This window comes from Rhinolophus sinicus, chromosome 1 (assembly GCF_057876585.1).
Source record: "Rhinolophus sinicus isolate RSI-liver-muscle chromosome 1, RSI-T2T, whole genome shotgun sequence".
Taxonomy (NCBI): Eukaryota; Metazoa; Chordata; class Mammalia; order Chiroptera; family Rhinolophidae; genus Rhinolophus; species Rhinolophus sinicus.
Window position 1 is genome coordinate 58,622,278 of NC_142501.1, and position 27,789 is coordinate 58,650,066.

At 41.8% G+C, this 27,789-nt stretch overlaps 1 protein-coding gene across 2 annotated transcripts; it reads left to right on the forward strand.

The window, feature by feature from the left end:
• Window positions 1-977: 977 nt before the first annotated feature.
• OS9 (OS9 endoplasmic reticulum lectin) lies at window positions 978-26,897 on the forward strand. 2 transcript variants are annotated; one of them, XM_019742244.3, is made up of 15 exons: window positions 978-1,183; window positions 1,610-1,786; window positions 2,621-2,684; window positions 2,820-2,896; window positions 3,077-3,175; window positions 21,727-21,937; window positions 22,054-22,155; window positions 22,362-22,462; window positions 22,660-22,711; window positions 23,384-23,472; window positions 23,695-23,970; window positions 24,247-24,436; window positions 25,373-25,537; window positions 25,706-25,818; window positions 26,137-26,897. In XM_019742244.3, the coding sequence occupies exons 1-15, from the start codon at window positions 1,022-1,024 to the stop codon at window positions 26,260-26,262; spliced, it is 2,004 nt and encodes a 667-aa protein (XP_019597803.2). In that variant the 5' UTR covers window positions 978-1,021; the 3' UTR covers window positions 26,263-26,897. The 2 variants fall into 2 exon arrangements, with proteins under 2 accessions (XP_019597803.2, XP_019597805.2); XM_019742246.3 differs by lacking the exon at window positions 25,373-25,537.
• The last annotated feature ends 892 nt before the right edge of the window (window positions 26,898-27,789 follow it).

A 27,789-nucleotide genomic window follows, 5' to 3' on the forward strand; every position in this document is an offset into this window, starting at 1 on the left:
GTCTTTTAAAAAGACTTTCCCTAAATGTCTAATTATCTTTGGCTGTCTGCTTATATTTAAGAGTGAGGACATTAAAAAGCTTATTGGAAAGATCGTGTGAGAGCTGGACATGTAGACCAAGGCTTAATTGTAGGATTCCTTCATCTATTTCATTAAGAGAACCCTAATGAGAGTCTCTTGGAGACTTTTCTTTTGGGTTGGTCAGATTCCCCAGACAAGTTTTCTAAAGGTACAATCATGCTCTTGTTTACCTTTGTTTAGGAATCAATTTCTCAGGTTTGCTAAACCAGTTACCATTCTCACATTTGCTTTCTCGCTTCTAAAATGTTGCTGCTGTTGTCTCCTTCTCTTTCTCTTTGATCTTATAAGGTCTGGAGGATAATATGTGCATTTGCCTTTCCCTCTCCCCAGTCTTTAACTGGAAGCCCCCATTATTTATTTATGATAATTTTATTTGAGGACAACATATTGTACAGACAGAATCGTGTAGAAAGGTTTTGACACAAATTACCAGATTGCCCTTAAGTTGTACGTATATATGAAAAGAGGAGCACTTTTATATAATTGTTTTGCAACAAGTATTAAGTATCTTTCAGGGGTATTGCGTCCATCCACTCATTGGCCTCAAGCCTCCACCTGGTGGGGACAGGCTACAGTGCAAGAAACGACTGAAACAAAGTAATAAGAAATGATGCGGGTGACAGCTGTGCGAAGACAGAAAACTGCTTAAAAGGGCCCAGCATAGACCACGCCTTTCTGGAACTGGGAGTGAGTGGGAGGAGGTATTATCTCGTCGATGATTGGTTAGCCTCTCGAGCCAATCACGAGCAGCGAGTGATTTTGCCAATGGTCATGATCCACCTCCCTGTGGGCTTTGGAGTCACGTTTACAAATGGGAATAAGGCAGGTGAGAGGGACAGAACATCTAGCCAATGAGATTTTGGGGCGTTAATGGGCGTGGTGAGGCTGCTGCCAGGTTTAGGGCGGAAGGAGTCGATCTGGATAAGGAGGGGAACGAAAGATGGCGGCAGAAACGCTGCTGTCCAGGCTGTTGGGGCTTCTGCTTTTGGGGATCCTGTTACCTGCAAGTCTGACCGGCTGTGTCGGGAGCCTGAACCTGGAAGAACTGAGTGAGATGCGTTATGGGATCGAGATCCTGCCGCTGCCTGTCATGGGAGGGCAGGTGAGGAGGCGTAGAGCGGGCGAGAGTCCGGGGCAAGGGGAAGGGGGAAAAGTACAGGAAGAAGGGCAGCTAAGGAGAGAGCCGAAGGAGTGGCGGGAGAATCAGGAAGAGTAGGTAGGAGTTTTACGATGTCTCCTGAGTATCGCAGACTGAGACCCATTCCCTCGGGGCCAGGGACTGGCAGGGGTGGGGCTTCCCGCTGTCAGCTTCAGGTCCTAGTTCCTGATCGAAACCACCCCCCCGACTCCGCCCCTATGGAGAAGTGGGTGTGCCCTCTCCGGTCACCTGCTAAACAAAGCTGGAGGACTTGTGGCCCATTCTGTCTTGACTGGGCTTTCCCTCGGAGTCTGAAGAGGATCTCGTTGTTCTGCCTGATCCTAGGCTCTCTTTGCCTCCCTTTCCACCTATTCTCCCTTCTTTCCCCAGAGCCAAGCTTCGGACGTGGTGATTGTCTCCTCTAAGTACAAACAGCGCTATGAATGTCGCCTGCCAGCTGGAGCTATTCACTTCCAGCGTGAAAGGGAGGAGGAGGCACCTGCTTACCAAGGGCCTGGGATCCCTGAGTTGCTGAGCCCAATGAGAGATGCTCCCTGCCTGCTGAAGGTGAAAGGGACTGGGATGTATGGAATGAGGGCTTGGGTGCTAACTCTATCTGAGAACCAGAGTGCCAGAGAGTAAGGCTGGTTAGGGAGGACTTGTCAAAGTTAAGAAGGCCACTGGAGGAGTATACATTGTACAGACAGGAAAGAAACAAAGAATTTTGCAACCACTGGTGACACTTCGCTGAATGTAGAGGAGGGTTAGGATAGAAGATCTCAAAATAAGGGTTAAGCCAAGGGTTGACCCTAAAGAGGGTCAGTGTGGAGTAGGAGGGGCACTCCTCTAGAGAAGCTTTCCTGGTAAAATCACCCCCTGCCCCTACCACTGTCTGCCCCAATATCCTATTTTATTTTCATCATCGCACTTTTCATCTGAAATTATCTTATTAACTGAATCATCAGTGTATTTATTTTTGGTCTAGTCCCAGCACTAAAGTCCATGAGGTCAGAGAATTTTTCTTGTTCATAGCTGTATCCCCAGTGACAGAACAGCATGAAAATGTTGTAGAAGTTAAATTAATATTTTAATATTTTATGTTTCCCTGGTCTTAGTGCTTCAAGGATATCATGATTTATTATCTTTATGGAGAGCAAAAAGGGTTAAAAAAATCATTAAAAAGGTAGGCTTAAAAAGCCCACAGGTGGAAAACAGACTTTATAAGTATCTCTCTGAGTCACAGCCCTCCCTCCATATTGAGAATCTGGTGAATTGAGTGTGGAAGCAGAGGGAGATGAGAAGTAGGTGATAGATTATGTGTCTTGGAGCCAGGAGAGATTCTGGTTCCGAGAAGAGACATCTGCACTCCATCCCCCTGACTGTTTATTTTTTTATTGTCAGACCAAGGACTGGTGGACATATCAATTCTGTTATGGACGAAACATCCAGCAGTATCACATGGAAGGTGACTCACATCTACATTTTCCCTAAGCCCTTAGCAACCTGTCATGGAAGGTGACGTCACCTGCCTTCCCAATCCTCTTCTCTCCTAGTCCCCTTAGAAGGGAGTAACCATAATTTGCTGTGGTTTCTCTTGCAGATTCAGAGATCAAAGGTGAAGTTCTCTATCTCGGCTACTACCAATCGGCCTTCGACTGGGATGATGAAACAGCCAAGGTGGCAGGAGTGTGGGATTGGGAGAGAAAGGGGTCCTGGCTGCAGACTAAGAGCCCTGAAAAGAAGGGGAGGGTTAGACTTAGCTGTTTTCTGGGGTTTGGTGGCCATTAGGACAAGGTACCATTCTTGCCTTCTTGCTGTCTTTCTTGCCCCACCCCTCCTGCCTGATGTCCTCCCCAGGCTTCCAAGCAGCATCGCCTGAAACGCTACCACAGCCAGACCTATGTCAATGGATCCAAGTGTGACCTCAATGGGAGACCCCGGGAGGCCGAGGTTCGGGTGAGTTTTGAAAGAGGGAAGTTGATACTCCCTCAGTGACAATGCAGATTCTAATAGAAGAGGACAGGGTTGCATTGTACAGTCATGAGGGTCTCTCTCAGACCCTAAACCCTACGTTTAAGACCTTTATTTCTAGTTGCCAGCTGGATATCACTGCTTGGATATTCAGAAACACTTCTAGTCAACATTTCCCAAGTCTTCCCCTCCGGACATCCAACTACACTTACTCTTTTTTTCAATGTTTCTCCTTTCTGTCACCTAACCTAGAAACCTGAAGGTCATTATTGATCCTTCCTTCTCCTTCACTTTGTTCTCCTTTCTTCAGTAGGTTTTGGGCTCTGCTCTGGGAATAAAGTGGTAGGCAAACACACAGCCCCTGCACTCATGGAGTGCGTAGTCTAGAAAGGAAGACAGATGTTCACAAAAGAACCACAGAAACGAGTCTGTGATTACAAACTGAGGAGTGCTATAAAGGAAAGGGATCTAGTTCTCTCGTAAATACCAAAGCATGTCCAGTCTATTCTAGATTTCTCTCACAATTTTCTTCTTCTTTCCTATGCTTGGTACCTTCATCTCTCACCTGCATCACTGCCAACAGCCTCTTAACAAGTGTTTCTGGTGCAGTGGTCCTCAATGAGTTCAGGCAGGTAGGCAGAGGTCTGGTGAGAAAAGTTCCTTAGGTAATTCTAATGTGTATTCACAAACGTACACACCTGTAGAGAACCACATGACAAGAGTTAACTTTCTGTAATACAGATTTGCACATACAATTGTGTGCTGGTAAGTGTTGTACATGCACATCATTAGGGCAGGGTAAGGGGTGTGGAGACGGGCGTCCTGATTTATAATATTTGCCAATATCCATGTTATAAGTATTCCCACCATGGTCAAATTAATGCTATTACCATGATGTCAACTGTCTCGCAACATTGCTGAAAATTTGCCAGTTGGCTCTTGTGAACTGGTGTGAACTGGCCCCAACATGCTACTATAAGCATGTGTCACTTCTCTGCCCAGTCCTGGAAAAGTTTTGATGATTCTGCCGTGTTCAGAGGATAAGATCCAAATACTTCAACCCAGACCAGAGTGGTAGCAATGGAGGTAGTAGGAAGCAGTCGGATTCCGGATATATTTTGAAGGTAGAGCCAATAAGATTTTTTGATGGATTGGCTGTGGGGTAGAGTCAAGTATGACTGCAGTGTTTCAGCATGAGCAACTGGAAGACTGGAATTGTCATTTAGTAAAGGAGGAAGGAACAGGTTTGGAGGAGAAAACTAGGTTGGCGTTGGGCATATGAAGGCCAAGATGCCTATTGGACATCGCAGTGGGATATCTAGGCAGTGGCTAGCTGCCTGTGTGATTCTGGAGTTCAGGGGTGATGTCTGGCCTGGAGGTATAAGTACTCATTGTGCTTCTGCCCCACTGGCCTTCTTGCTTTCCTTTAACCAGTAGGCCTCATTATTTCCCTCCATCTTTCCACATGTCTTTGAATGGCTGGCTCCATCCCCTCATTCAGGTTATACTCGAATATGCCGGTGACACCTCCACAGGGAGACCTGACATAGGCACACAGATACACACACACAAACACACACACACACACACACATACACACACACACACACACGTACGCATGTGCACTCTTCTGCCCCCTTCCTGGTAAATGCCTACAGTGTTTTATATTCTTTGAAGCATGTGTCATTTCCTGAAATTATCTTATTCGTTTGAGTGTACGATCTCTCCCCGTCTACCCCACTACAATAAGCTCCGGGAAGTCAGGGACAAGGTCTGGTTATTTTCTCTTGTGTCCTTAGTGCCTGGAACAGTGCCTGGCGCCAAGTAGGTGCCCAAAAATTATTCCTTGAATGAATAAAATGAATGATAAACCAGGTCAAATATCATTTATTTTATGTGAACTTTCTTGGCTAACCCAGAAGTTAGTTGTGTTCCTTCAGCATTTCATATACGTACATCCACACCCACCTGTATCCATGTCTCAGTCCACAGGCTGGGTAGCTTATAGACAATAGAAATTTATTTCTTATATTTCTGGAAGCTGGAAGTTGGAGATCAGGGTGCCAGCATGTTTGGGTGAGGGCGCTCTTCCAGGTCACAGACTTCTTGTATCCTCACATGGTGGAAGGGTCTGCAGGGCTCTGTGGGGTCTCTTTTGAAAGGGCACTAATCCCATGCATGAGGCTCCGCCCTCGTGACCTAAGCTCCTACCAAAGGCCCCGCCTCCTAATACCATCACATTGGCGGTTAGGATTTCAACACATGAATTTTAGGGGGACACAAACATTCAGACCATAGCAACCTATAAGCATCATGCATATAATCTATTATAGCACTTTATTGTATTCTCATTATTTCTTTACCTCTTTGTAACTTCAGTAGACTAAGAACTGAAGGCGAAGACTGTATTTTCCTCATGTCTATTGAACATACAGGCCCTATGCCAAGCACTATAATAGAAACTGGGTATAAAATGATGACTGAGAGACCAAGTCCTGTTCTCAGGAGACAGACATTAAATAAACAGCCACAACAAGTAGGATAAATACTCTGGTAGGTGAAATAACTCTGATGAGTGAAGTATCACAGGGGAGCATACAATGAAGGAACTAACCAATTCTAGGTAAAGGAGAGGCCTCTGGGAGAAAGTGATTCTTGAACTGACAATTGAAGGATGAGGAGTTAGTCCAGTAGCTGTAGAGGAGTGGGAGAGAGAAGAGAGCATTCCAGGTTGACGGTATAGTAAATGCACAATGCCAGGAGGCAAGAGGGAATGGCCTGTCTCAGGACTTGAGAGCTATTCACAGTGACTGGAGAGAGAATTGTGGGAAGGGGGTTTGGGAGGTTGTGTGAAGGGAGCTGGGCAGCTGTCCAGAGGGGACAAGTCACAGGTCATGAAGTCTGTAGCTATGTTAATGAGTTTGGACAATCTGAGAAACATGGGGGAACCAATGAAGTATTTTAAGCAAAATGATGACATAATCAGTTTTGGTGTGGAAGGCTCACTCAGGCTGGCGTATATCAAATGATTGGGAAACCAGCTAGGCAATCCAGGTGAGAAAACCAGGTGGCCCAGGGATGAAGAAATGGGAATTTTTTGAGAGATTTAGGGGATGAAATCAATAGAATAAGATTCCCCGGTTTCTGGCTTGAGCAACTTGATAGACGGTGATTCTTTTTACTGAGATAGGTTGGGTGGGAAGAGGAGTAGGTTGGGTAAAAAATGATCTTGGTTTTGAATAGGATGATTTTAGTGGCTATAGGCATCAAGTGCAGATATCTGAATAGGCTTTTGGATCTATGGGTCTGGAGCTCAGGAGAATGATCTGATTTGAACACAGAGGGTTGGGAGTCATCAACATACTGGTTATAATTGGATTCATGGTATGGATAAAATCCCCCTCCCCCAGGAAACCTTATATAGTGAGAAAGGGGGGCCAGAACTTTGAGGGAGCCATCATTGAAAGCATGGGCGGAAGGGGGCTTTGCCAAGAAGAAAGGGCCGGAGAGGAAACTGGTGACATGGAACCCAGGAAGGACATGTCTCAAGGAGGGACAGGTCCATGGTGTTGGCTGCATCTGAACCTTCAAGGAGGAGGAGAGTTAAAAACGGCTTGTATGTAATCATAGGAGTTATTATTTTAATAAAAGCAAAATATGCACACAGAAATAAAAATTCAGACAGTTAGCATGGGAACCAGATGAAAATTCGTAAATCTTCTAGCCCCGGTCACCTTTGCCCAGTCCTTTGTTGGACTTGATGACGGAGGTCATTGGCGATCTTTGCTAGAGCAGTTTCAGTGGGGGTGGTGAAGATGAGGTATTGAGGAAAGTGGTGACATCTAGATGGAAGGAGAGGGAAAGACAAGCACTAGTGAGGGGCTGTGGGGTAAGGGAGGGTGCTACTCGGTGGTTTTGTGTCTTAACATGGGAGCAGGTTTAAATATTGGGTGGACCTAGTAGAAAGAAGGAGAGGCTGAGGTACCCGAGAAAGAACAGGAAGAGAACGTGGGCGGTACAGCGATGCAGAACACAGGAAAGCAGTTTTCCTGAGGAGTGGGGCTCTAGGCTTGTAACTAGAGTGAGAGGGTGCTATATTTGCTGGGGAGTCTGCAGGTTTTAGTAAAAGAAAATTGAGGGAATTCCTGCCTGGTTGCTTCTCTTTTTTAGTTCTCATAGTCTGACCGACCACTCAAATTCGTTGTCTGTGTGATTGAGTAAATCCCTCACTCCAGGTCAGGCATGGTGAAGTTTCATCTTCCCCACGCCTCAGTGCCTCGGTAGGAGCTGTGTACATAGTGTTTGGGAAATATGTAATTTCTGTGGGGTTTGAGAATGATTCGTTAGCCATCTGGAATTAAATAAGTTTGGATCCCTATCTCAATTCTTGTATAAGATTTCAGAGAGATCTAGGATTTTTTTCCTTTTTAATTTTTAATCATGAAACATTTCAAGCGTAGAGAAAGTAATGTCATAGAGACCCATAAATCCACTGCCAAGTTAAACAGATGTTCACATTTTGCCATATTTGCTTCAGATCTGTTTGTTTTTTTAATAAAGAATTAAAATGCTAATGAGATCGTTGAAGCCCAGCCTCTCATTTCTTCCCTCTCCCACCTCTCCAGAAACAACCCCAACCATCTCCATACTTTTTATTACTGATACACGTATCATAGACGATATATATTGTTTTGTGTTTTAAAATTATACATCAGTGTTATCAACTTGCTTTTTCACTAATCAGTGTTTTTGCCATTCTGTGGCATTACATGAAGATATCTAGTTCAATGATATTAATGGCTGCATTGTGTTTCATTGTCTATTTAACCATTCCTCTATTGAGAAACAGTTGGGTTTCAACTCTGTGGCTCTTCACATGCAGTCTTGCAATATAGGTCTCATTGTGAATGTGCAAGAATTAGAAGGAGAGTTATTGGGTTACTGGGAGTGCATATTTTATAGGTAAATTTGGTGCATTGCCCATTTTTCAATGTCTTTTTTTTTAACATGTTTGTTTTTCTTATTTTGTTTTATTATCTGTTTTTATTATTAAGCTATGGTAAAATATATATAACATAAAAGTTACCATTTTAATAATTTCTAAGTGTACAATTTAGTTCTTTCAGTGCATTAACAATGTTGTATAACCGTTACAACTATCTATGTGCAGAACTTCATTATCCCAAGTAGAAACTCTGTGCCCATTAAGTAGTAATATTCCATTTCCTCCTCTCCCAGCATCTGTTCTACTTTCTGTCTCTATGAATTTGCCTGTTCTAGGTACCTCGTATAACGGGAATCATATAATATTTATCCTTTTGTGTCTGGCTTATTTCACTTAGCATAATGTTTTTAAGTTTCATCCATGTTATAGCATATATCAGAATTTTACTCCTTTTTATGGCATATTCCTTTCATGGAATATTTAATAATATTTTGTTTATTCATCTATTGGTAGATGGACAATCTTTCCATCTTTTGGCTATTTTGAATAATGCCTAAATGAACGTTGGTGTACTAGTATCTGTTTGGTGTACTAGTATCCTTTTGGGTATGTACCTAGGAGTGGAGTGTACCTTAGAGTAATTCTAATGTTTAGTTTTTTGATGAATTGCCAAACTGTTTTCCACAGTTGCTGCACTATTTTACATTCCCACTAGCAATCCACAAGGATTCCAGTTTGTCCACACCTCCTCCAACACTTGTTATTTTCCTTTTTCTTTTTAATAATGGCCATCCTAATGAGTATGAAGTGATATCTTTTTGTGGTTTTGATTTGCATTTTCCTAATGACTGATGTTGCAGAGCATCTTTTCATGTGCTTATTGGCCATTTGCATATCTTATTTGGAGCAATGTGTATTGAAGTACTTTGCTCATTTTTGAATGGGGATATTTGTTTTCATTGTTGAGTTGTAGTAGTTCTTTGTATATTCTGGATATTAATTGCTTATCAGATACATGATTTGCAAATATTTTCTCCCATTCTGTGGGTTGCTTTTTCATTCTCTTAATAGTATTCTTTATGCAGAAATTTTGAATTCTGACAAAGTATAATTTATGTTTTTTCTTTTATTGACTGTGTTTTTGTTATACTTACAATAATTATAAGATTGTTTCGGTTTACTATGCATGAAGCATTAATAAATTATAACTTCATAGGCCATTTACTTAGTTGTCTACATTTTTAAGTGTATTAGCCATAAAATTATAGTATTTTCTTTTTCATAATGTGTTTTTTGAAAATATATCCTCTTTTTAATTCTTAATATCAACTTTGCCTTTTCTCTTTTTGTTGATCTGTCTTGCCAGAGAATTATCTATCTAATTAGTGCAAGAGCCATCTTTTGACTTTGTTCATCCTCTCTATTGTCTGTTTACTACTTCATTAACGTCCTCATTATTTTATCTTTATTATTTTCTTCCTTCTCTTTGTGTTCTCTTTCTAACTTCTTGGGGTTTTTCACACTTATAAAATTCTCTATTTAATTTTTTGAATGGGTATTGTACATTCTCACAATTCAAATATAGAAATGCTTTAAAAAGTATAGGAAGGAAAGGCTTAACACCCTTTTCTCCTCATCGGCCTGGTCCCATCTCCGTAAGAAAGGTAACCATTGTTAGCTTCTTATACACGCAGAGATTTTTTTAATGCGTATACAAGCATATATCTTTGAGCTCTTTCCAAATCAATGTATTAAAAGCTTCCTCATCCTTTTTTATGGTTGCTATTATTCTCTTATACACTTGCACCATCATTTATCTAAATATTTCCCTGTTGATGGACATTTTAGGTTGTTTTAACTTTTTTATTGACATAAAAGTACTGCAGTGAATAACCTTATACCAACAGAGTATATGGAGATTAAATTCCTAGAAGTAGATTTGTGTTGTTTTTATATGTACTGTCAAGTTACCCAGAATTATATGAAAATGCTGGTTTCCCTACAGCTATGCCAACCCAGTGTATTTTTAAGCTTTTGGATTTTGGCCAATTATCAGATAGGCATCAGATAAAGAATGATTTACCAGCGTGGTTTTAACCTGCATTTCTCTTTGTCGGAGCCTGCCGACGAGACGAACGGTTCCTGAAGTGGGGAGTGAGGATTGAGAAAAAAATAGACAAGAGACAAAGATGGGATCGGGAGGGCGAGCAGTTCTAATTAGACTGCTGCGCCTACTTTATTTTTCAGCTTTCTTTTATACACACAAAAACAAGAAGGTTACATAAAGCAGCTAAGGCAGCAAGTACAGATTAGTTATGTTTTCCCAAAGTTTGGCCCTGACTGTTCTTAGACCTTTTGATATTTTCCCATTCCCAGGGTGGCAGGTGTCTGTTTGTTCTTCATGCTTATCGGAGTTCCCCTTAGTGATCCTCCCAAACTCTGCTTGAAGTTACATTTTCTTAACCCTTAATGCTCCGGCTCCCTACATCTCTTACTCTTATTTAAGAGTTGTGTGTCTCTCTTTCCTCCTTTACTTTTTTTTTTCAATCACCCAAATTCTTTGCTCATTTGCCTAATGGGTTATTGATCTTCTTCTCAATTTGTAACAGTTCTTTGTATAATAGGGAGATTATCCCTTTCTCCTTATAGGAGTTGCAACTATTCTTCCAACTTCATGTGTGGCCTGCTTCCCTCACATTCTCCTTTCCTAATCATCTACTTCCTTCTGAGGACCATGTTGGTTGCATCCCTCAAGTTTTGATATGCAGTGTTTCCATTTTCATTACGACTTGTACTTTGCTTCAGAACTTATTTAGAATTATGCTTTTTATGTTTCTCAACAAATATGTTTATTTCTGTTGTTTTTATATGATTGCTATTGATTTCTAATTTTATGCTGTTGTGTCAATGATTGTTTTGGTGATTGTTGACTCTCTTTATGGTGAACTTTAAAAAAGGGTCTGGGTGTGCTTGAAAGCATGTGTTTTCTCTAATTACCCAGTTCTAGATTTTAATTGTGTTGGTCAAATTTTCTACTTATTTTTTGTCCAGTTGCCCAATCAGTTGGTGAAAGGGGTGTGTTAAAATTCTCGCTGTATATTTGGCAATTTTAATTTTTCCTTCATATATTTTGAGACTGTTAGGAGCATATAAACTCAGAACTATGATATCTTCGTGGTAAATTATTCCTCTCATATTCCTCTTATACCTTAATGTTGTGACCATTTTTCCTAATCACATTTACAAAATTATTGTGAAATATACCACAGTACATAAAACTATATAAAACACACCTGTATTGTGTAAGAAATAATAAAGGAAATACCTATCTAATCACCTCAGGTTATGGGAAAACCCTGACAGTACCTTGAAAGCTCTTCTGTGCCCCAGCACACCATATCCCTCTTTTCCCTTTTCCACAGGGGTAACTGCTATCCCGACTTTATGAAGATAATTCCTTTGCTTTTCTTAGTTTCACCATCTCTGTATACATCCCATTTAATTTAGCCTTTTTTCTGAACTTTATACAAATGGCATCATATTGTATGGACACATTCACGGTACAGAGACAGAAGTCTTCTAGGACTTGTTTCTTTTGCTCAATACTCTGTTTATGAGATTCATGCATGTCGATGGCTGTGGCTGCAGTGCATCCATGCTTGCATAGTGTTCCTTTGTATAGTTCATCAACATCTATTCATCCAATGACCTTTCGTGGACATTTGGATTGTTTCCAGTTTTCTGCTACCACTAAAAACGGGGGCTGTGAACAACATTCTTTTAAGTCCCTTCTAACATACAAGAATTTCATTGGAGAGGATTTCATCTAGGAGTACAATTGCTGAGTCATACGATATGAAGGTGAGCCCATGTTCTACTTTATTTGGCAATACAGAACATTTTCCAAAGTTTTTGTTCCCATTTACATTCTTATTGCAATGTGTGAGTTCCCAACATTCCATATCCTGGCCAATATTTGATATTATCAAACTTTTAAATTTTTACTAATTTATTGGGCATGTAATGGTATCTCACTATGAATTTAATTTGCATTTTATTGATTCCTAACAATCATTTTTTCAAGTATTTCTTGATAATTATGAAATTGATTTAAACTAATGTACTTAATTGATATCCTAATATTAAGCCAAACTTTCATTTGAAATTAAATGATTTATTGATTTTCTAATATTAAGCCAATTTTGCATTCCTAAGATGAACCCAAATTTGGTCATATGTATTATTCTTGCCCATCCCTTTTATATCTTGCTGGATTTGGTTTGCTACTTTTTCAAAAGATTCTTGTATACAGCACACCTTGGAGATATTATGAGTGTGGTTCCTGAACACTGCAATAAAGCAGACATCGCAATAAAGCGAGTCACAAATTTTTGGTTTCCCAGTGCATATAAAAGTTATATTTATAATATACTGTAGTCTATTAAGTGTACAATAGCATTATGTCTACAAAAACAATGTACATAAATTAAAAAATATTGTATTGCTAAAAAATGCTAACATCATCTGAGCCTTCAGTGAGTCATAATATTTTTGCGGTGATAGGCCTTACCTTCAGTTTGTAAAAAACCCAATATCTGGGAAGCACAGTAAAGCAAAGCACAATAAAACAAGGTAAGCCTGTGTATCTCCTAAGAGACAACGATCTGTAAGTTTTTCCTTCTAGTACTATTTTGTAAAAACACATTTTTAAAAAAATTTTGCAATTACAGTTGACATTCAATATTATATTAGTTTCATGTGCACAGCATAGTGGGTAGACACTTATATAACTTACCAAGTGATTCTCCCCCCCATAAGTCTAGTTCCCACCTGGCACCACACATAGTTATTACAATATTTTTTACTATATTCCCTATGCTGTACATCCCTGTGACTATCTTCTAGTACTGTCCTTATCATGTTGTGGTAACAAAGTTTTGCTAGCCTCAAAAGGTAAGTTAAAAAATGTTCTCACTTTTTTTGTACTCTGAAGAGTGTGTAAATAGCAATTTTTTATTTTGTGAATATTTGCTTGAATTCACCTGTAAATTCATCTTGGTCTAGGTTTTCTTTGTGCAAAGATTTGAAAGTACTGAATCATTTCTTCAGTAGTTTTAGGAGAATATTCAAGGTTTTCTATTTCTAGTTGGGTCAGTTTTAGTAAGTTATATTCTTTAGGAATTTGTCTAGTTCATCTGGTTTTTCAGATGTATTGTCATAAAATTGTTCATGATATCCTTCTAGTACCATTTTAATTTCTGTAGCATCTGTAATTAGATCCTTCTTTTCATACCACATGGGCTATTTTTGCCTCTATCTTTTGCTATTGGTTAGTTTCACCAGAGGTTAGTGTCATTAGTCTTTTCAAAGAACCAACTTTTGGCTCTGTTGAGCCTCTCTATTGTATTTGCTTCCTATTTTATTAATTTCCACTCAGTCTTTATTTTCCTGCCTTACACTTTTTGGGGGTTTCTTTTGCTGTTATTTGTCAACTTCTTGAAATGAATGCTTAGCTCATTCACTTCCAGCTTTTCCTCTTTTTTTTTTTTTTTTTTTTTTTTAGATAGATTCATTTCACCTATTCTTTTTTTTTTTTTTTTTAATTTTATTGGGGAATAGTGTGTTTCTCCAGGGCCCATCAGCTCCGAGTCATTGTCCTTCAGTCTAGTTGTGGAGGGCGCAGCTCAGCTCCAAGTCTACTCGCCGTTTTCAGTCTTAGTTGCAGGGGGCACAGCTCACCATCCCATGTGGGAATTGAACCAGCAACCTTGTTGAGAGCTCGCGCTCTAACCAACTGAGCCATCCGGCCACCCTCAGCTTTTCCTCTTTTATAATAATATATCTCTTATAAATTTCTTTCCAAATACTACTTTAGCTATTTCTCACAAGTTTTTTTTTCTTTTTTTTTTATGGCTATTTTAAACTTCTTTATCTAAATTTTAAAAGGATACTTTCCTGTGGTTCAAAACCCAGAAAGTATAAAAAGATGTACAATGATAATTCTCCTTCCCAAACTTATCTCCTATCGGCTTAGTTCCCATCTTGCCCTCCCACCCACCCCCTCACCCGACCGTCAACCCTGTTCCAACCCTGTGTGTCCTTCCAGTATTTCTTTGTGTGTTTACAAACATTTATCACAAAAGATCCTTATTTCCTTTTCTTTTTCCACACAATATACTATTAAACACATGTTCTTGACAATAATTCTTAATTCTTAGAGATCATTCAATGACATCTAGAGCTGTATTCTTTGTTTTACATCTGCATAATATTCCATTGTATGAATATCCCACCATTTTGTCACCATTACTGTACTGATTAAAATTCCCTCCCCCAATTTTTTGTTACCACAGAAGATTACTACATTATACATATTTACATGTGTGAATATATCTTAAAAGTATAATTTCTGTGTGCAGTTTGTATGTTTAAATATTATCTTTTTAAAATTTTTATTATGGAAAATTTAAAATATATAAATCAAAGATAATTATGCTATGAGCCCCTGCATATCATCTAGCTTCAACAAATATGGCCAGTCTCATTTCATCTTTCTCTTAGCCAACCTCCTTCTACCATCTCCTTCACTCCAGATTATTTAGAAGCAAAGTATAGGCATTATATTATTTCATCCATAAATATATCTATATTCTTAAAAAGATCAGTTATTTTTAAAACCTAAACACAATGTCATATCACACTAAAAGATTAACAGTAATTCCTTGTCATCAAATAATCAGTGTTTTCAAGTTGCCTGATCGTCTTAAATATCTTATAATTATATAGACTTTTTTATGGTTATATCATTAAATTTGAGTCCTTTTAAATTTGTTGAGACTTGTTGTACAGTCCATATATTTCAATTTCTGTGTTTCTTTGTGCTTGAAAGGAGTGTGTGTTCTATTGTTAGGTACAGTGTTTTTTGTATCTCTGTCGTGATTGTTAATCGTGCTGTTCACATCTTTTGTACCCTTACTGATTTGTCTCCATGGATTTGTCTGTTATTCTTTATTCATTATTATTCTGTCAATTGTTGCTTTATGTATCTTGAGGCTATGTGTTAATTTATTCAACAAATGTTTATTAAGTGCTTCTGTGTGCCAGGCACTGTTCTAGTTGCTAGGGATAGTTCAGTGAACAAAACAGACAAAAATTCCTGCTCTACGTGACAGGGACAGATAATAAGGAAGACAATTACATGTAATTGAAATTATTTTCCTCATAAACTGACCTTTTTAACAGTATGAATTGACCTTCTTTATCTTAGTAATTTGTTTACTTAAAATCTGTTGTGTGATAATAATATAGCTATAACAGCTTTCATTGTTATTTGTTTACTATATTTTTTCATCCTTTTACTTTTTTTTTTTTTTTCTATAGAATTTTTTTTTTTTTTTTTTTTTTTTAAGATTTTATTGGGGAAGGGGAACAATGGTCAAATTGTTGTCCTTTCAATCTTAGTTGTGGGGGGTTCTGTTCAGCTTCAAGTTGTTGTTCTTTCAGTCTTAGTTGTGGAGGGCGCAGCTCAGCTCCAGGTCCAGTTGCCGTTGCTAGTTGCAGGGGGCACAGCCCACCGTCCCTTGCGGGAGTCGAACTGGCAACCATGTGGTTGAGAGGACAGGCTCCAACCAACTGAGCCATCCGGGAGCTCAGCGGCAGCTCAGCGGCAGCTCAGCTCAAGGTGCTGTGTTCAATTTTTTTTTAGTTGCAGGGGGCACTGCCCACCATCCCTTGCGGGAGTCAAGGAATTGAACTGGCAACCTTGTGGTTGAGAGCCCGCGCTCCAACCAACTGAGCCATCCGGGAGGCAGCTCAGCTCAAGGTGCTGTGCTCAATCTTAGTTGCAGGGGGCAGAGCCCACCATCCCTTGCGGGACTCGAGGAATTGAACTGGCAACCTTGTGGTTGAGAGCCCACTGGCCCATGTGGGAATCGAACCGGCAGCCTTCGGAGTTAGGAGCACGGAGCTCTAACCACCTGAGCCACCGGGCCGGCCCCTCATCCTTTTACTTTTATCCTTCCTACAATCTTATGCTTTAACTGTGTTCTCTGAACAGCATATAGTTGTATTTTTAAAGATTTTAACCGTTTGTTTTATATATATTTGTATGTAATATTTTATGCTTTCTTTTGTCCCACTTGTTCTGTTTCTTTTCTGTCCTTTTATTTACTTTTTTAATTAACTAAATAGCTTTAACTAACTAACTAAATAGCTTTATCAAGGTATATACTTCACATATCATACAATTCCATGTGCAAGTCAGTGGGGTTTTTATAGTATGTTCACAGAGTTGTGCAACCATCACCACAATCAATTTTAGAACATTGTCATCACCCTAAAAGAAGTCCCCTATCCTTTAGCAGTTACTCTCCATTCCACAACCCTGACCCCACACTCCACTCTAGACAACCTTTAATCTTTCTGTCTCTATAGATTTGCCTATTCTAGACATTTCATATAAACAAATCATACAATGTATGACCTTTTGTGTCTGGCTTCTTTCACTTACTATGTTTTCCACGATTATCTATGTGTAGCAGGTCCCAGTGCTTCGTTACATTTTACTGTCCAAATCATAATATTCTACATCCTATTTATCCATTCATCAGTTGGTGCACATTTGGATTGTTAGCACTTTTTGCCTATTATGAACAATGCTGCTTTTAACATTTGTGAACAAGTTTTTGTGTGGACATGTTTTCATTTCTCTTGGCATATGCCAAGGAGTTGAATTGCTGGATCATATGGTAATTCTATGTTTAACTTTTTGAGGAACTGCCACACATTTCCCAAAACAGTAGCACATCTTACAGTCGCACCAGTGGTGTATGAGGGTTTCAGTTTCTCCACGTCTTCATCACTTGTTTTTATCTTTTTGACTATAGCCTTCCTGGTGCGTATGACCTGGCATCTCATTGTGGTTTTGATTTTCATTTGCCTGATGGTTAATGATGTGGAACATCTTTTCATGTGCTTACTAGCAGTTTATCTATCTTCTTTGAAGAAATGTCTATTCAGATCTTTTGCCCATTTTAAAATTGCATTATTTGTCTTTTTATTATTGAGTTGTAAACTTTCTTTATGTTCTGGATACAGTCCCTTATCAGATATGTGATTTGCAAGTATTTTCTCCCATACTGTGGGTTGTCATTTCACATTCTTGATGGTGTCCTTTGTAGCACAAAAGCTTTTAATTTAAAAAATTCCAACTTACCTATTTTTCTTTTATTATTTGTGCTTTTGATGTCATAGCTATTGGGTTGGTGCAAAAGTAACTGTGATTTAAAAGGTTAAAAATAATTGCAAAAACCGCAATTACTTTTGCACCAATCTAATAATAAACCATTGCCTCGTCTAAGGCCTTGAAGACTTAAACCTGTGTTTCCCTCTAAGAACTTTATAGGTTTACATTTAGATCTTTGATCCATATGGAGTTAATTTTTGTATATGGTATGAGGTAGAAATCCAACTTTATTCTTTTGTTTGTAGATATCCAGTTGACCTAGCATCATTTGTTGAAAAGACCATTCTCATCGAGTTATCTTGGTAGCCTTGTTGAAAATTCCATGATGATAAAAGTGAAGGTTAATTTCTGGATTCTCAATTCTATTTCATCAGTCTATATATCTATCCTTATGTCAGTACCAGCTGTCTTGATTAGTGTGGCTTTGTAGCGAGTTTTGAAATGTGAAAGTACAAGTCCCCCAATTTTGTTCCTTTTTTTCAAGATTGGTTTGGCTATATGGAGTCCTTTGAATTTTCATACGAATTTTAGGATCAGTTTGTTAATTTCTGCAAAGAAGGCAACTGGAATTTTTATGGACATTGCATTCAATCTGAAGATCAGTTTGGGGAGTATTGCCATCTTAACAGTATTAAGTCTTGTAATCTATGAAGTTGGATGTCTTTCAACTTATTTAAGTCTTTAATTTCTTTCAGCAGTGTTTTGAAGTTTTCATAGTATAAGTTTTATACTTATTTTGCTATATTGATTACTAATTATTTTATTCTTTTTGATGTTATTGCAAATGGAGTTATTTTTTAAATTTTATTATTAGATTGTTCATTGAAAGTGTATAGAAATACAATTGATTCCTGTATCGTGCAATCAATGGAATTCATTTATTAGTTCTAATAGTTTTTTTAGTGTATTCCTTAGGATTTTCTATATATGAGATCAGGTCATCTATAAATAAATATAGTTTTACTTTTCCCAATCTAATTGCCTTGTATTTCATTTTCTTGTCTAATTGCCCTGGTCAGAACCTCTAGTACAATGTTGAATAGATGTGGCACAAGCAAACATCCTTGTCTTCTTCCTAATCTTAGGGGGAAACCGTTCAGGTTTTTACCATTAAGTATGATGTTGACTGTAGATTTTTCATAGATGCCTTTTATCAGGTTGATGAAGTTCCTCTCTATTCCTAGTTTGTTGTTTTAATCATGAAGAGGTGTTGAATTTTGTCAAATGCTTTTTCTGTGTCCATTGAGATGATCATGTGGTTTTTGTCCTTTATTCTGTTGATAGGGTATATTAATTACATTGACAGATTTTTTAATGTTATCCCAACCTTCTACTCATGGACTAAATCCCGCATGTTGATGAATTCAGTTAGCTAGTATTATTTGAGGATTGGAGTGGGGAGGTGGTCTGCATTCATAAGAGATTTTAGCCTTTGGCTTTCTTTTCTTCTGATATCTTTGTCTGGATTTGGTATTTGGCCTCATAGATGAGTTGGGAAGTATTCCCTCCTCTTCACTTTATTAGAAGAGTTTGAGAAGCTTTGCTTTTTATTACTTTTTAAATGTTTGGTAGAATTCACCAGAAGACCCATCTGGCCCAGGCTTTTCTATGTGAGTAGTTTTTTGATTACTAATTCAGTCTCTTTACTTGCAATAGGTATATTCAGATTGTCTATTTCTTGAGTCAGTTTTGGTAGTTTGTGTCTGTTTAGAAATTTGTCCATTTCATCTAAGTTATCTGATTTGTTGGCATATAGGTGTTCATAATATTCCTTTATAATCCTTTTTATTTCTGTAAGGTTGGTAGTAATGTCACTCTTGCATTCCAAATTGTACTAACTTGAGTCTTCTTTTTTTTTTTTGATCAGTCTATCTAAAGTTTTGTCACTTTTATTGATCTTTTAAAATATCAACTTTTAGTTTCATTCATTTTTCTGTATTACTTTTCTATTTTCTATTTCATTTATTTCTGTTCGAATCTATTATTTTCTTCCTTCTGCTTGCTTAGGGTTTAGTTTTGCTTTTCTTATAGTTTCTTAAGGTGAAAGTTTAGGTTATTGAGTTGAGGTCTTTCTTCTTTTTTAATATTGTCTTTTACAGGTAAAACTTTTCTTCTCAACACTGATTTAGCTGCATTCCATAAGTTTTAATATCTGTGTCTTAATTTTCATTCATCTCCAAGTATTTTTTCCTTTGACCCATTGGTTATTTAGGAATGTATTGTTTAATTTCCACATACTTGTGAATTTCCCAAATTTCTTTATATTATCCATTTCTAATACCATTCCATTGTGGTCAGAGAACATACTTTGTATGATTTAAATTTTTAGTTCTTTGAACATATTTTATAAGGAGTACTTTAAAGTTTTTTTCTATGAAGTCTGACATATATCACAGGCATTTTCTGTTGCCTGCTTTTTTCCTGTGTAAAGGTCCTACTTAACTATTTCTTTGCATATCATAATTTTTTTGTTGTAAACTAGACATTTGAGGTAATATAGCAGCTCTGAATGCTGATTGCTGCCCTCCACGACAAGACTTGTTTTTGTTGTTTGCTTGTTTATTTCTTTAATGACGTGGCTGGACTATTTTAATGAAGCCTATTTCCCCTGCGATATGAACCCCTTATGTCACTCCTCTGAGGGCACAGTCTTGGGCATGTATGCAATCACCCTAGATGACGGTGGTTTCAGCAGGGCTGTCTTTGACTGTCTCTTGCTGACCTGTTAAGCTGTCTGCCTTTGCTGGTAACACATCCACTTGTTAAGCTCCACGAATTGGTGGCTGATTACTCTATAGTTTTTGACACATGGGGCATAAGTTGCTCCATAGTCTGATCCAATTAAATTTGGGCCCCTTTACAGTTGTTGTTTTTAATGCAGATATTTAGGTTTGTTCTGACCTCAGGAGAGCTCTTAATTGCTGTCTCTTTCCTTGGTTCTCTGTTAAACTGGCTAGCCTCTGATTTAGCTCGTTGCTTGAATGGAGCTACCAGCCTTTTCTGAATTGTTTTCCACCAAAATCTCCATTTTTTAAAGGGTGCCCTTAGGCTTGAACTTTCTTATACTCTAAAGTCACATAAAGTCAGTTTCACATAAACTCAGTTTCTTTGGAGAGAGGTTTAAAGCTCTCTGTTCTTATGGACTGCCTCTTCTCCTGGGCAAAATCACTAAGCCCCTGCTCTGGAGCTGGTGTCAGGAATAGTGATCTATTTCTCTCAGAGTGACACTCCTGTTTTATTATCTGGGAGTTGCGCAGGGCTGATAGCCTCTGGTCCTCTCAGTTGCATCTCTGTTGTGAAACCTCTGTCCTATTAGTGATCTGGGGTTAGGGTGATCAGGGGCCCAAGATTCTTGTCCTGCTGGACCTTAGCTGAGGTACAGCCTCCGTGCTATGAATGGGGCTGGGTGGAGGAAGAGTCCTCAATCTCTTGACCACATTCACCAGGCACGTAGAACTGGGGAGGGTTGAGAAATATTGGTGGTCTGCCCCTCCTGGTGAAATAGCGTATCTCTTGACTGGACGCAGAGGGGATGGGAAGCCTTATTTCTTTTTACCACATTCTCCTGGAGTGGAACATCTGTCTAATTTAGCTGTGGGGTGGGGTTAAGGGTGTAACCAAGGCAGGTCATGGCCCAAGTGCTACAAACTTTCGCTGTTCAAGCGTTGGAAAATTTTCTGTAATAGCTGTTTCTTAATTTGCTCGATCCTTAGGAAAATTTCCAGAGATTTTAAATGTTTATGTTTTTAGAAATTTTTCACCTGTTATGGAATTTCACTAGGGAGTGGGTCTACGGAGCTCCTCATGCTGTCATTCCAGAAGTGGGAGTCTCTTTCTTTTAATTTTAATTGTTACTCTAGAAATTACAATGGTACACATTTAATTTGTCCAGGGCTAACATTAATTGATATCTTTACTCTCTTTTTTGAATAAGGACCTTAGAACTGTTTGCAATTTTAATTGTTTACACACATACACATAGAACATATATATATGTACACACACACACATACATATAGTGTATTTGCAAAAAGCAAGAATGTGAAACAGAAATCAGGTGGTTGCTTACAGTTAAGCTGCCTGAGTTCAGTCCTTGTTTTTACCGTTTACCAGATGGTCAACCTGAATAAGTCCCTTAACTGCATCAAACCTAAGTTTCTTGATCTACAGAGTTGAGATTCTAATACTAATTTTTGATAACTAAAGGAGTTAATATATGTATAGTGGCATATATATAATGTATGCATAGTGTCTGACACACACTAAGTGCTTAATAAAAAGCAGCTGCTCTAAGAACTAACGGTAATTATTGGTGGTAATTACTATTTATCCTCTCTGCCTTGGCAGTTCCTCTGTGATGAGGGTGCTGGTATTTCTGGGGACTACATTGATCGTGTGGATGAGCCCTTGTCCTGTTCCTATGTGCTGACCATTCGGACTCCTCGGCTCTGTCCTCACCCTCTCCTCCGGCCCCCACCCAGTGCTGCTCCCCAGGCCATTCTCTGTCACCCTGCCCTGCAGCCCGAGGAGTACATGGCCTACATTCAGAGGCAAACTGGTGAGTAATTAAAGGAGCAAGGAGAGCAAGGAGAGCCATGGGAGGGACAAGTAGAAGATAAAGTATTGAAGAGCCCGGAGTAATGTGTCCTTGTCCTACTACGCTGTTTTCCATAGAGTCAAAGCAGTATGGACATGCAGTCCTAGAGGAGCTGCAAGGCCTGGAGCCTCACATGTGGAGTGAGACCAAGCCTGAAGTTGTGCCCGCAAAGAGAGCGGGTAGGACCTTGCTTCACCTGTTCCGTGCAACTTGTCTCCATTTCTTCCCTTCCCCAGTCTTATTGTCCTGTACTGACTGCTGGGATGTGGTGAAAAAGTACTCAGGGCTCTACCGCCTTAGTAACAGCAGGGGAATGTCCCCATTCTATTTGTTCCCTTCCGAGTCTCACCTCCTTTCAGATTCATCCCTGTTCTCTGTGTCCCAGGTGCAAGCCCAACCAAGGATGACAGTAAGCAATCAGATTTCTGGAAGATGGTTCATGAGCCAGAGGGCCAGGCCCAAGGTGGAGAGGACGCACAGGCTGAGGTGAGAGCTAGCTTCCGAGCCATTTCTCTGATGAGGCTGAACCTGGCTGTAGGATGGAGGGCCATTCGAGCTGAGGTCATTATGAGATGATGTACCTCTATCTAGGGATGCAAGGATATACCCAGAACCATCGCCTTAAAAATATGGTAGGTGTAAACAAGCTTGCATACTTGACTCTGCCCTCTCCTCTTCATCAGGAGCAGGAACCAAACCTTGAGCCAGCAGATCCAGCTCCAGGCTCTCCCGATGGTGAGTGAACCAAACCCTCCAGGTCTCCTTTACTTCTTGAATGTATTTTTCGGGTTGGCAGGGGTAGGGGTAGAACTAAACACTGGGAGGGAGGTTGGGCAGCCAGGCCAGTAGCAAATTCATTTTTACAGGAATTAGTACCCTTTGTAGACAACAATCTCTTCTAGGGAGGTAACAGACGCGGCAGTTCCACCTCTCGCTGACTTTGTAATCTTGGATGATTTCATGCAACCTCAGTTTCCTCACCCATAGCACGTGGGTAATCACCCCTACCTTAGAGCATTGTGAGATTAAATGAGAATAAATCTGTAGTTCACAGTGGAATGTTTGGAACTGAGTAATAAGACATTTATATTTGTGGAATGAGAAGAACAGGATCCAGGGGAGAGGAGCCCTTGGCCCTAGAATCTCTCCTGGAGTCCTAAAAATGGGTGATTGCCAGAAGGGCCTCCGCGCTGTGTGAAAGATCAGGGGCCTTAGCAGCTTGTTAGCATCCTTCTCTCTCCCACCTGAACCCACCGTAGGCCAGTGCTCTCTGGAGATGTATGTTGGCCCCTATCTCGGACCAGACAGGTTGCTCCATGTCCTTCCTTGGACTCCTCAACTCTTCTCCTTAGGAAGTCAAAATAGGATTTAGGACAAAATGGGTCCATTCCTATTCTTTCATCTCAGATTTTCAGAACAACGTGCAGGTCAAAGTCATTCGGAGTCCTGCAGACTTGATTCGATTGATTGAGGAGCTGAAAGGTGGAACAAAAAAGGTACAGGCCTTGCTCAAGGGAGGGGTAGTATCTGCCTTCCTGCTGGGAGCATTTGGAGAAGCACCCCTGACCTGAGCTGGGCCCTGTAGAACTGATGCCCTGCCTTTACTCCTCTTCAGTCACCTGCTACCACACCCCAGGCACTGTTTGTCTGCCTCCCACCATGTGTCTCTCCTGAAAGCGCAACCATCTACCTCTTTCTTCCGATCCCCGTCCACCCAGGGGAAGCTAAATGCAGGCCCAGAGCAGCCTGCAGACGATGCTGCAGAAGTCCCTCAAAGGGAACCAGAGGTGAAGGAAAAGGGTGACACAGAACATCACAATGAGGTGGAAGAAGAGGAGGAGGAGGAGGATGAAGACGAAGATGAGGATGAACGGCAGTTACTGGGAGAATTTGAGAAGGAACTGGAAGGAATACTGCTCCCGTCAGACCGAGAGCGGCTCCGTTCGGAGGTGAAGGCTGGCATGGAGCGGGAACTGGAGAACATCATCCAGGAGGTAAGCACAGCTGTTCCTCCTGTTTCCACAGCTGTCTGCTCCTGTGGGCAGGTCAGGCCAAGGGGCTGAAACAGAACAAAGGGTGGCCCCTGGCACAGCACAGTGCCTGGGACAGAGCCCTCTGAAAGGATAGTTGTTATTTAATTAAAAGGGGGGATGGTGGGGAGGAGGTATCAGAGAGAAGGATGAGACTTAGATATGAGTCTCCTGTAGAGTACGGACCACTGGCCTTCGCTGCCCAGCCCCTTAACTCTCCACTCCCCTTGGGCGTTCCAGACAGAAAAGGAGCTGGACCCAGACGGGCTGAAGAAGGAGTCAGAGCGCGATCGGGCTCTGCTGGCCCTGACATCCACTCTCAACAAACTCATCAAAAGGCTGGAGGAAAAGCAGAGTCCAGAGGTGGTGAAGAAGCACAAAAGAAGGAGGGTTGTCCCCAGAAAGCCTCCACTCTCTCCCCGACCAGCAGGTGAGAGCTGTCAGCCAGGAAACCAAGTCCCTGTCTTTAGCCCTCAGCTGCTGTGTGCCAGAGGGCATCATGTTCTTTCCCTTCTGAGAGTAGAGTTCTCACTCCCTTCCCTCTTTCTGGAACACTGTTCTCACTCTTGCCTTCTTCCCACCACCTCTATCCCTTTGCCTGGTTACCTCCTATGCATCCCTTTAGGAAGCAGCTTCTAGAGCATGTCTGTCTTATTCTCTGATTGGCTCCCGTACCCCCAGTGCTTAGCACTTTGCCCGGCACATAGTGGGTAATCAGTACCTCCAAGCTGAGTGACTGTGAATCTGTGTGCTGAAGACGACACATCTGTGCCGGATGCAGCCTTTCAACAGCAGGACTTTGTACTGGGAGAGGCCCCAGCTAGAAGGCTGTGAATAGGCAGCCAGCTGCTCATCAGCCAGTTGCCTGGACAGGCTTGAAGTTATCCCTTCTTCTGGCACCCCCTTGTGTCCATTCCATGGGGTGCTATGGGTGTAGAGGCAGACATTCCAAATGGAATGTTCGAATTTCAACCCTCCCTTCTTACTTTCTCTGTAAACATTGAAGTGCCTTTTGGGGGCCAACATGGGGAGTGGCAAACCACAGTTTTCCAACCTGCTTCTTAAAACAAAATTTCTTTGTAGGCCCAGGTGGCCTGATTTTTGCTTCAGAAAACAGTTGTTTTCCTGTAGGTGATGGGCAGAATTATTGGGTCCGGAGGGAAGAAGGAAAGCTGCAATTGGTGGAGGGATCTTTGTAGCTGGAATGGCGTCAGGAGATTGATTTATTTTGGGCCCTGGTTCAACACGTTTGAGGTGGAATAACTGCCAAAACCAGTTGATGGTTTAAGGAGAGGTGAGCAGCACAGCCCCTAACCCTGGAGTCACGGCTCTGCTTTGTGTCTCCCTGTGTGTTTCCCCCTCTAAGAGGAGGATCCTGAGCACAGAGTCCGGGTCCGGGTCACCAGGCTCCGTCACGGAGGTCCCAATCAGGATCTGACAGTCCTCGAGATGAAACGGGAAAACCCTCAGCTGAAACAAATCGAGGGGCTGGTGAAAGAGCTGCTGGAGAGGGAGGGCCTCACGGCGGAAGGTGGGCCCTGGAGGGCGGGGCTGGCTTAAGAGCTGTTGGAAGGGCTTTCGGCCCGAAGCCAGGGGCTGGGTCAAGGTGGACTGGAAACCTCGGCTGGGAACCTGGGGGCAGAGGACCTGTACTGAAGCCGCACTTCCTCTTCTCACTGCCCATCCCGCTCCTTTCCAGGGAAAATTGAGATCAAAATTGTCCGACCCGGGGCCGAAGGGACTGAGGAGGATGCACGTTGGCTGACTGATGAGGACACGAAAAACCTCAAGGAGATTTTCTTCAATATCTTGGTGAGAGGCGTCCTCCCCCTAAGCCCCGAACCCCCAGCCTGCCCCCTCTTCTAGCACACTGTGGTTTTGAGAGCATGGGTTAGAGTCACACAGGCACATCCCAGCCTCTCCACTTTCCAAGCTTCAGTTTCCTCACCTGTCAGAGAGGCTGGTGGTGCTGGCAGCTGGGTGTTCGGGCCCTCAGCAAGAGCCCCCTAAGTGTGTGTGCCTGTCCCTGCCTTCCCCACGCTGCCAGTCCCTGGATCCTCCAGCGCCCAGTGCTTCCCTGGGCCCACCAGCAGCACTCCAGCTCACACCATGCCCCCCCCCCCCCACCAGATGCAGGGAGCTGAAGAGGCGCAGAAGGAGCGGCAGCGGCAGAAAGATCTGGAGAGCAATTACCGCCGGGTGTGGGGCTCTCGAGGCGGGGAGGGCATGGGGGACCTGGATGACTTTGACTTCTAAGACCACCATTACCATCAATTCACCAAGGAGGCCAGAGTCTTCCTGGACTGGCCTTGCTGCCTCCCCACCCGTCTTCCACCTCCTGGCGTCCTGAAGGAAAAACGGCAGAGTAGAGCTGAGCTGTGGGGCCCCAGCCAGGGGTGTGGAGGGGCCATGGGGTAAAGTGCTGCTGCTACTGCTGAAAGCTGCCCTGAAGACCACGCCAGACCTGTGAATTTTGCTCTCCCAGGCTTCTGCCCACATCCCTTTCCTTGCCTCTCTGGCTTCCCCTGTTATGCCCCTAACTTGTTGGTTCATTTCTCCTCCCTACCTAAAGAGGCAGTGATCATTTGAGTGGAGTAGAGAGGGGAGCAAGAAGCATGGGCCATGCAGCAGGCCCTAAGAGGCAGGCCCCTGCCCATGACCCTGCTGCTGCCCCCTTCCCTTGGATTGGCTTGGGGTTTCCTGCTCCTTTCCCTTTCCACACTGTTCTCTATAGTCTGTGCATCTGAAGTGAGGTGCCTTCCTCTGTTACTGAGGAAATGCGAGAAAGTTGCCCACCACCTCTGACACAATCCAGTGAAAAGGGTGGAATACAGACCCACTCACCATGTTCTTGAACAATCAGGTTTCTAAATAAAGAACTGGACCATCTAGCAATCGTTTTTTTTCTTTTGTGGGATGTGGAGGGTGGGTAGGTGGGGTGGGGACTCAAGTAGGGAGGAAGCTTGGTGCTCTCTTCATAGTGGAGCACACACTCTCTCATCTTGTTCTGCTTCCACTCATCCCAGGTGGGGGGGGGGGGGGTTTACAGGAAGAGACCAGGATGGATAAGCAAGTCCACTGGCCTGGCAAGATGGAAACACCTGCAGTCCTGTCATCCCTCATTTTCCTCATCTGTGCATTTCTGTTCCTTCTCCCCTCCCTTTATGACACTGTGGTATTAGCCCACCACGGGGCTCCTTCTTCTGCTCTCCCTGCAGCATGCTGCAGGTCCCACTTGGCAGCCGCACCCCATACCCACCTAGCCGCACCACTCAACATTTCCCAGAGAAGATCTCTCTACCGTTGGCCATACCCAGAGAGAGGGCTGCTGCTCACACAGGCCAGCTTCCTAGTGTGCCCAGGGGTAGGTGGGCCTGGGGGAGCGTCTGCATCTCTTTCTCATTGCCAAGTGCAGACATGGATTCCCCCAGTCTTTCTCCCTCCTCTTGTTCCTCATCTCTGAGGTGTACACCCTTCCTGCTGAAGACTCTCCACTGACTCCTAAGGTAAGAAAATGGCAAGAAGGTATGGAACTCCCAGGTCTCCAAAAGTGGAAAGTGAGGGATTCAATTGTTGAAGGAGGTTGTATGAGACGGACCCTCTCCTTACTGACTGTATGCTTATTGTGCATGCTGCACTTAAATTGTTTTATTTAGAAATGTAATGGGTAGATCCCCAGATCCATTTGTATATCTTGAGGAGAGGGCTGCTTCACCTGGGCAAGACCCGAGACACGGCCTCAAGGGCAGCTGTAGTCAGCGTGCGGGGTTCAAGCCCTCACCC

What these genes read in the sequence shown, in the direction of transcription:
- OS9 (XM_019742244.3), top strand. Translation starts at nt 1,022, where the DNA reads ATGGCGGCAGAAACGCTGCTGTCCAGGCTGTTGGGGCTTCTGCTTTTG. An exon ending in CTACATTCAGAGGCAAACTG is followed by an intron (nt 21,938 to 22,053) that starts GTGAGTAATTAA and finishes TGTTTTCCATAG; the next exon opens with AGTCAAAGCAGTATGGACAT. An exon ending in AGATTTTCTTCAATATCTTG is followed by an intron (nt 25,819 to 26,136) that starts GTGAGAGGCGTC and finishes CCCCCCCACCAG; the next exon opens with ATGCAGGGAGCTGAAGAGGC.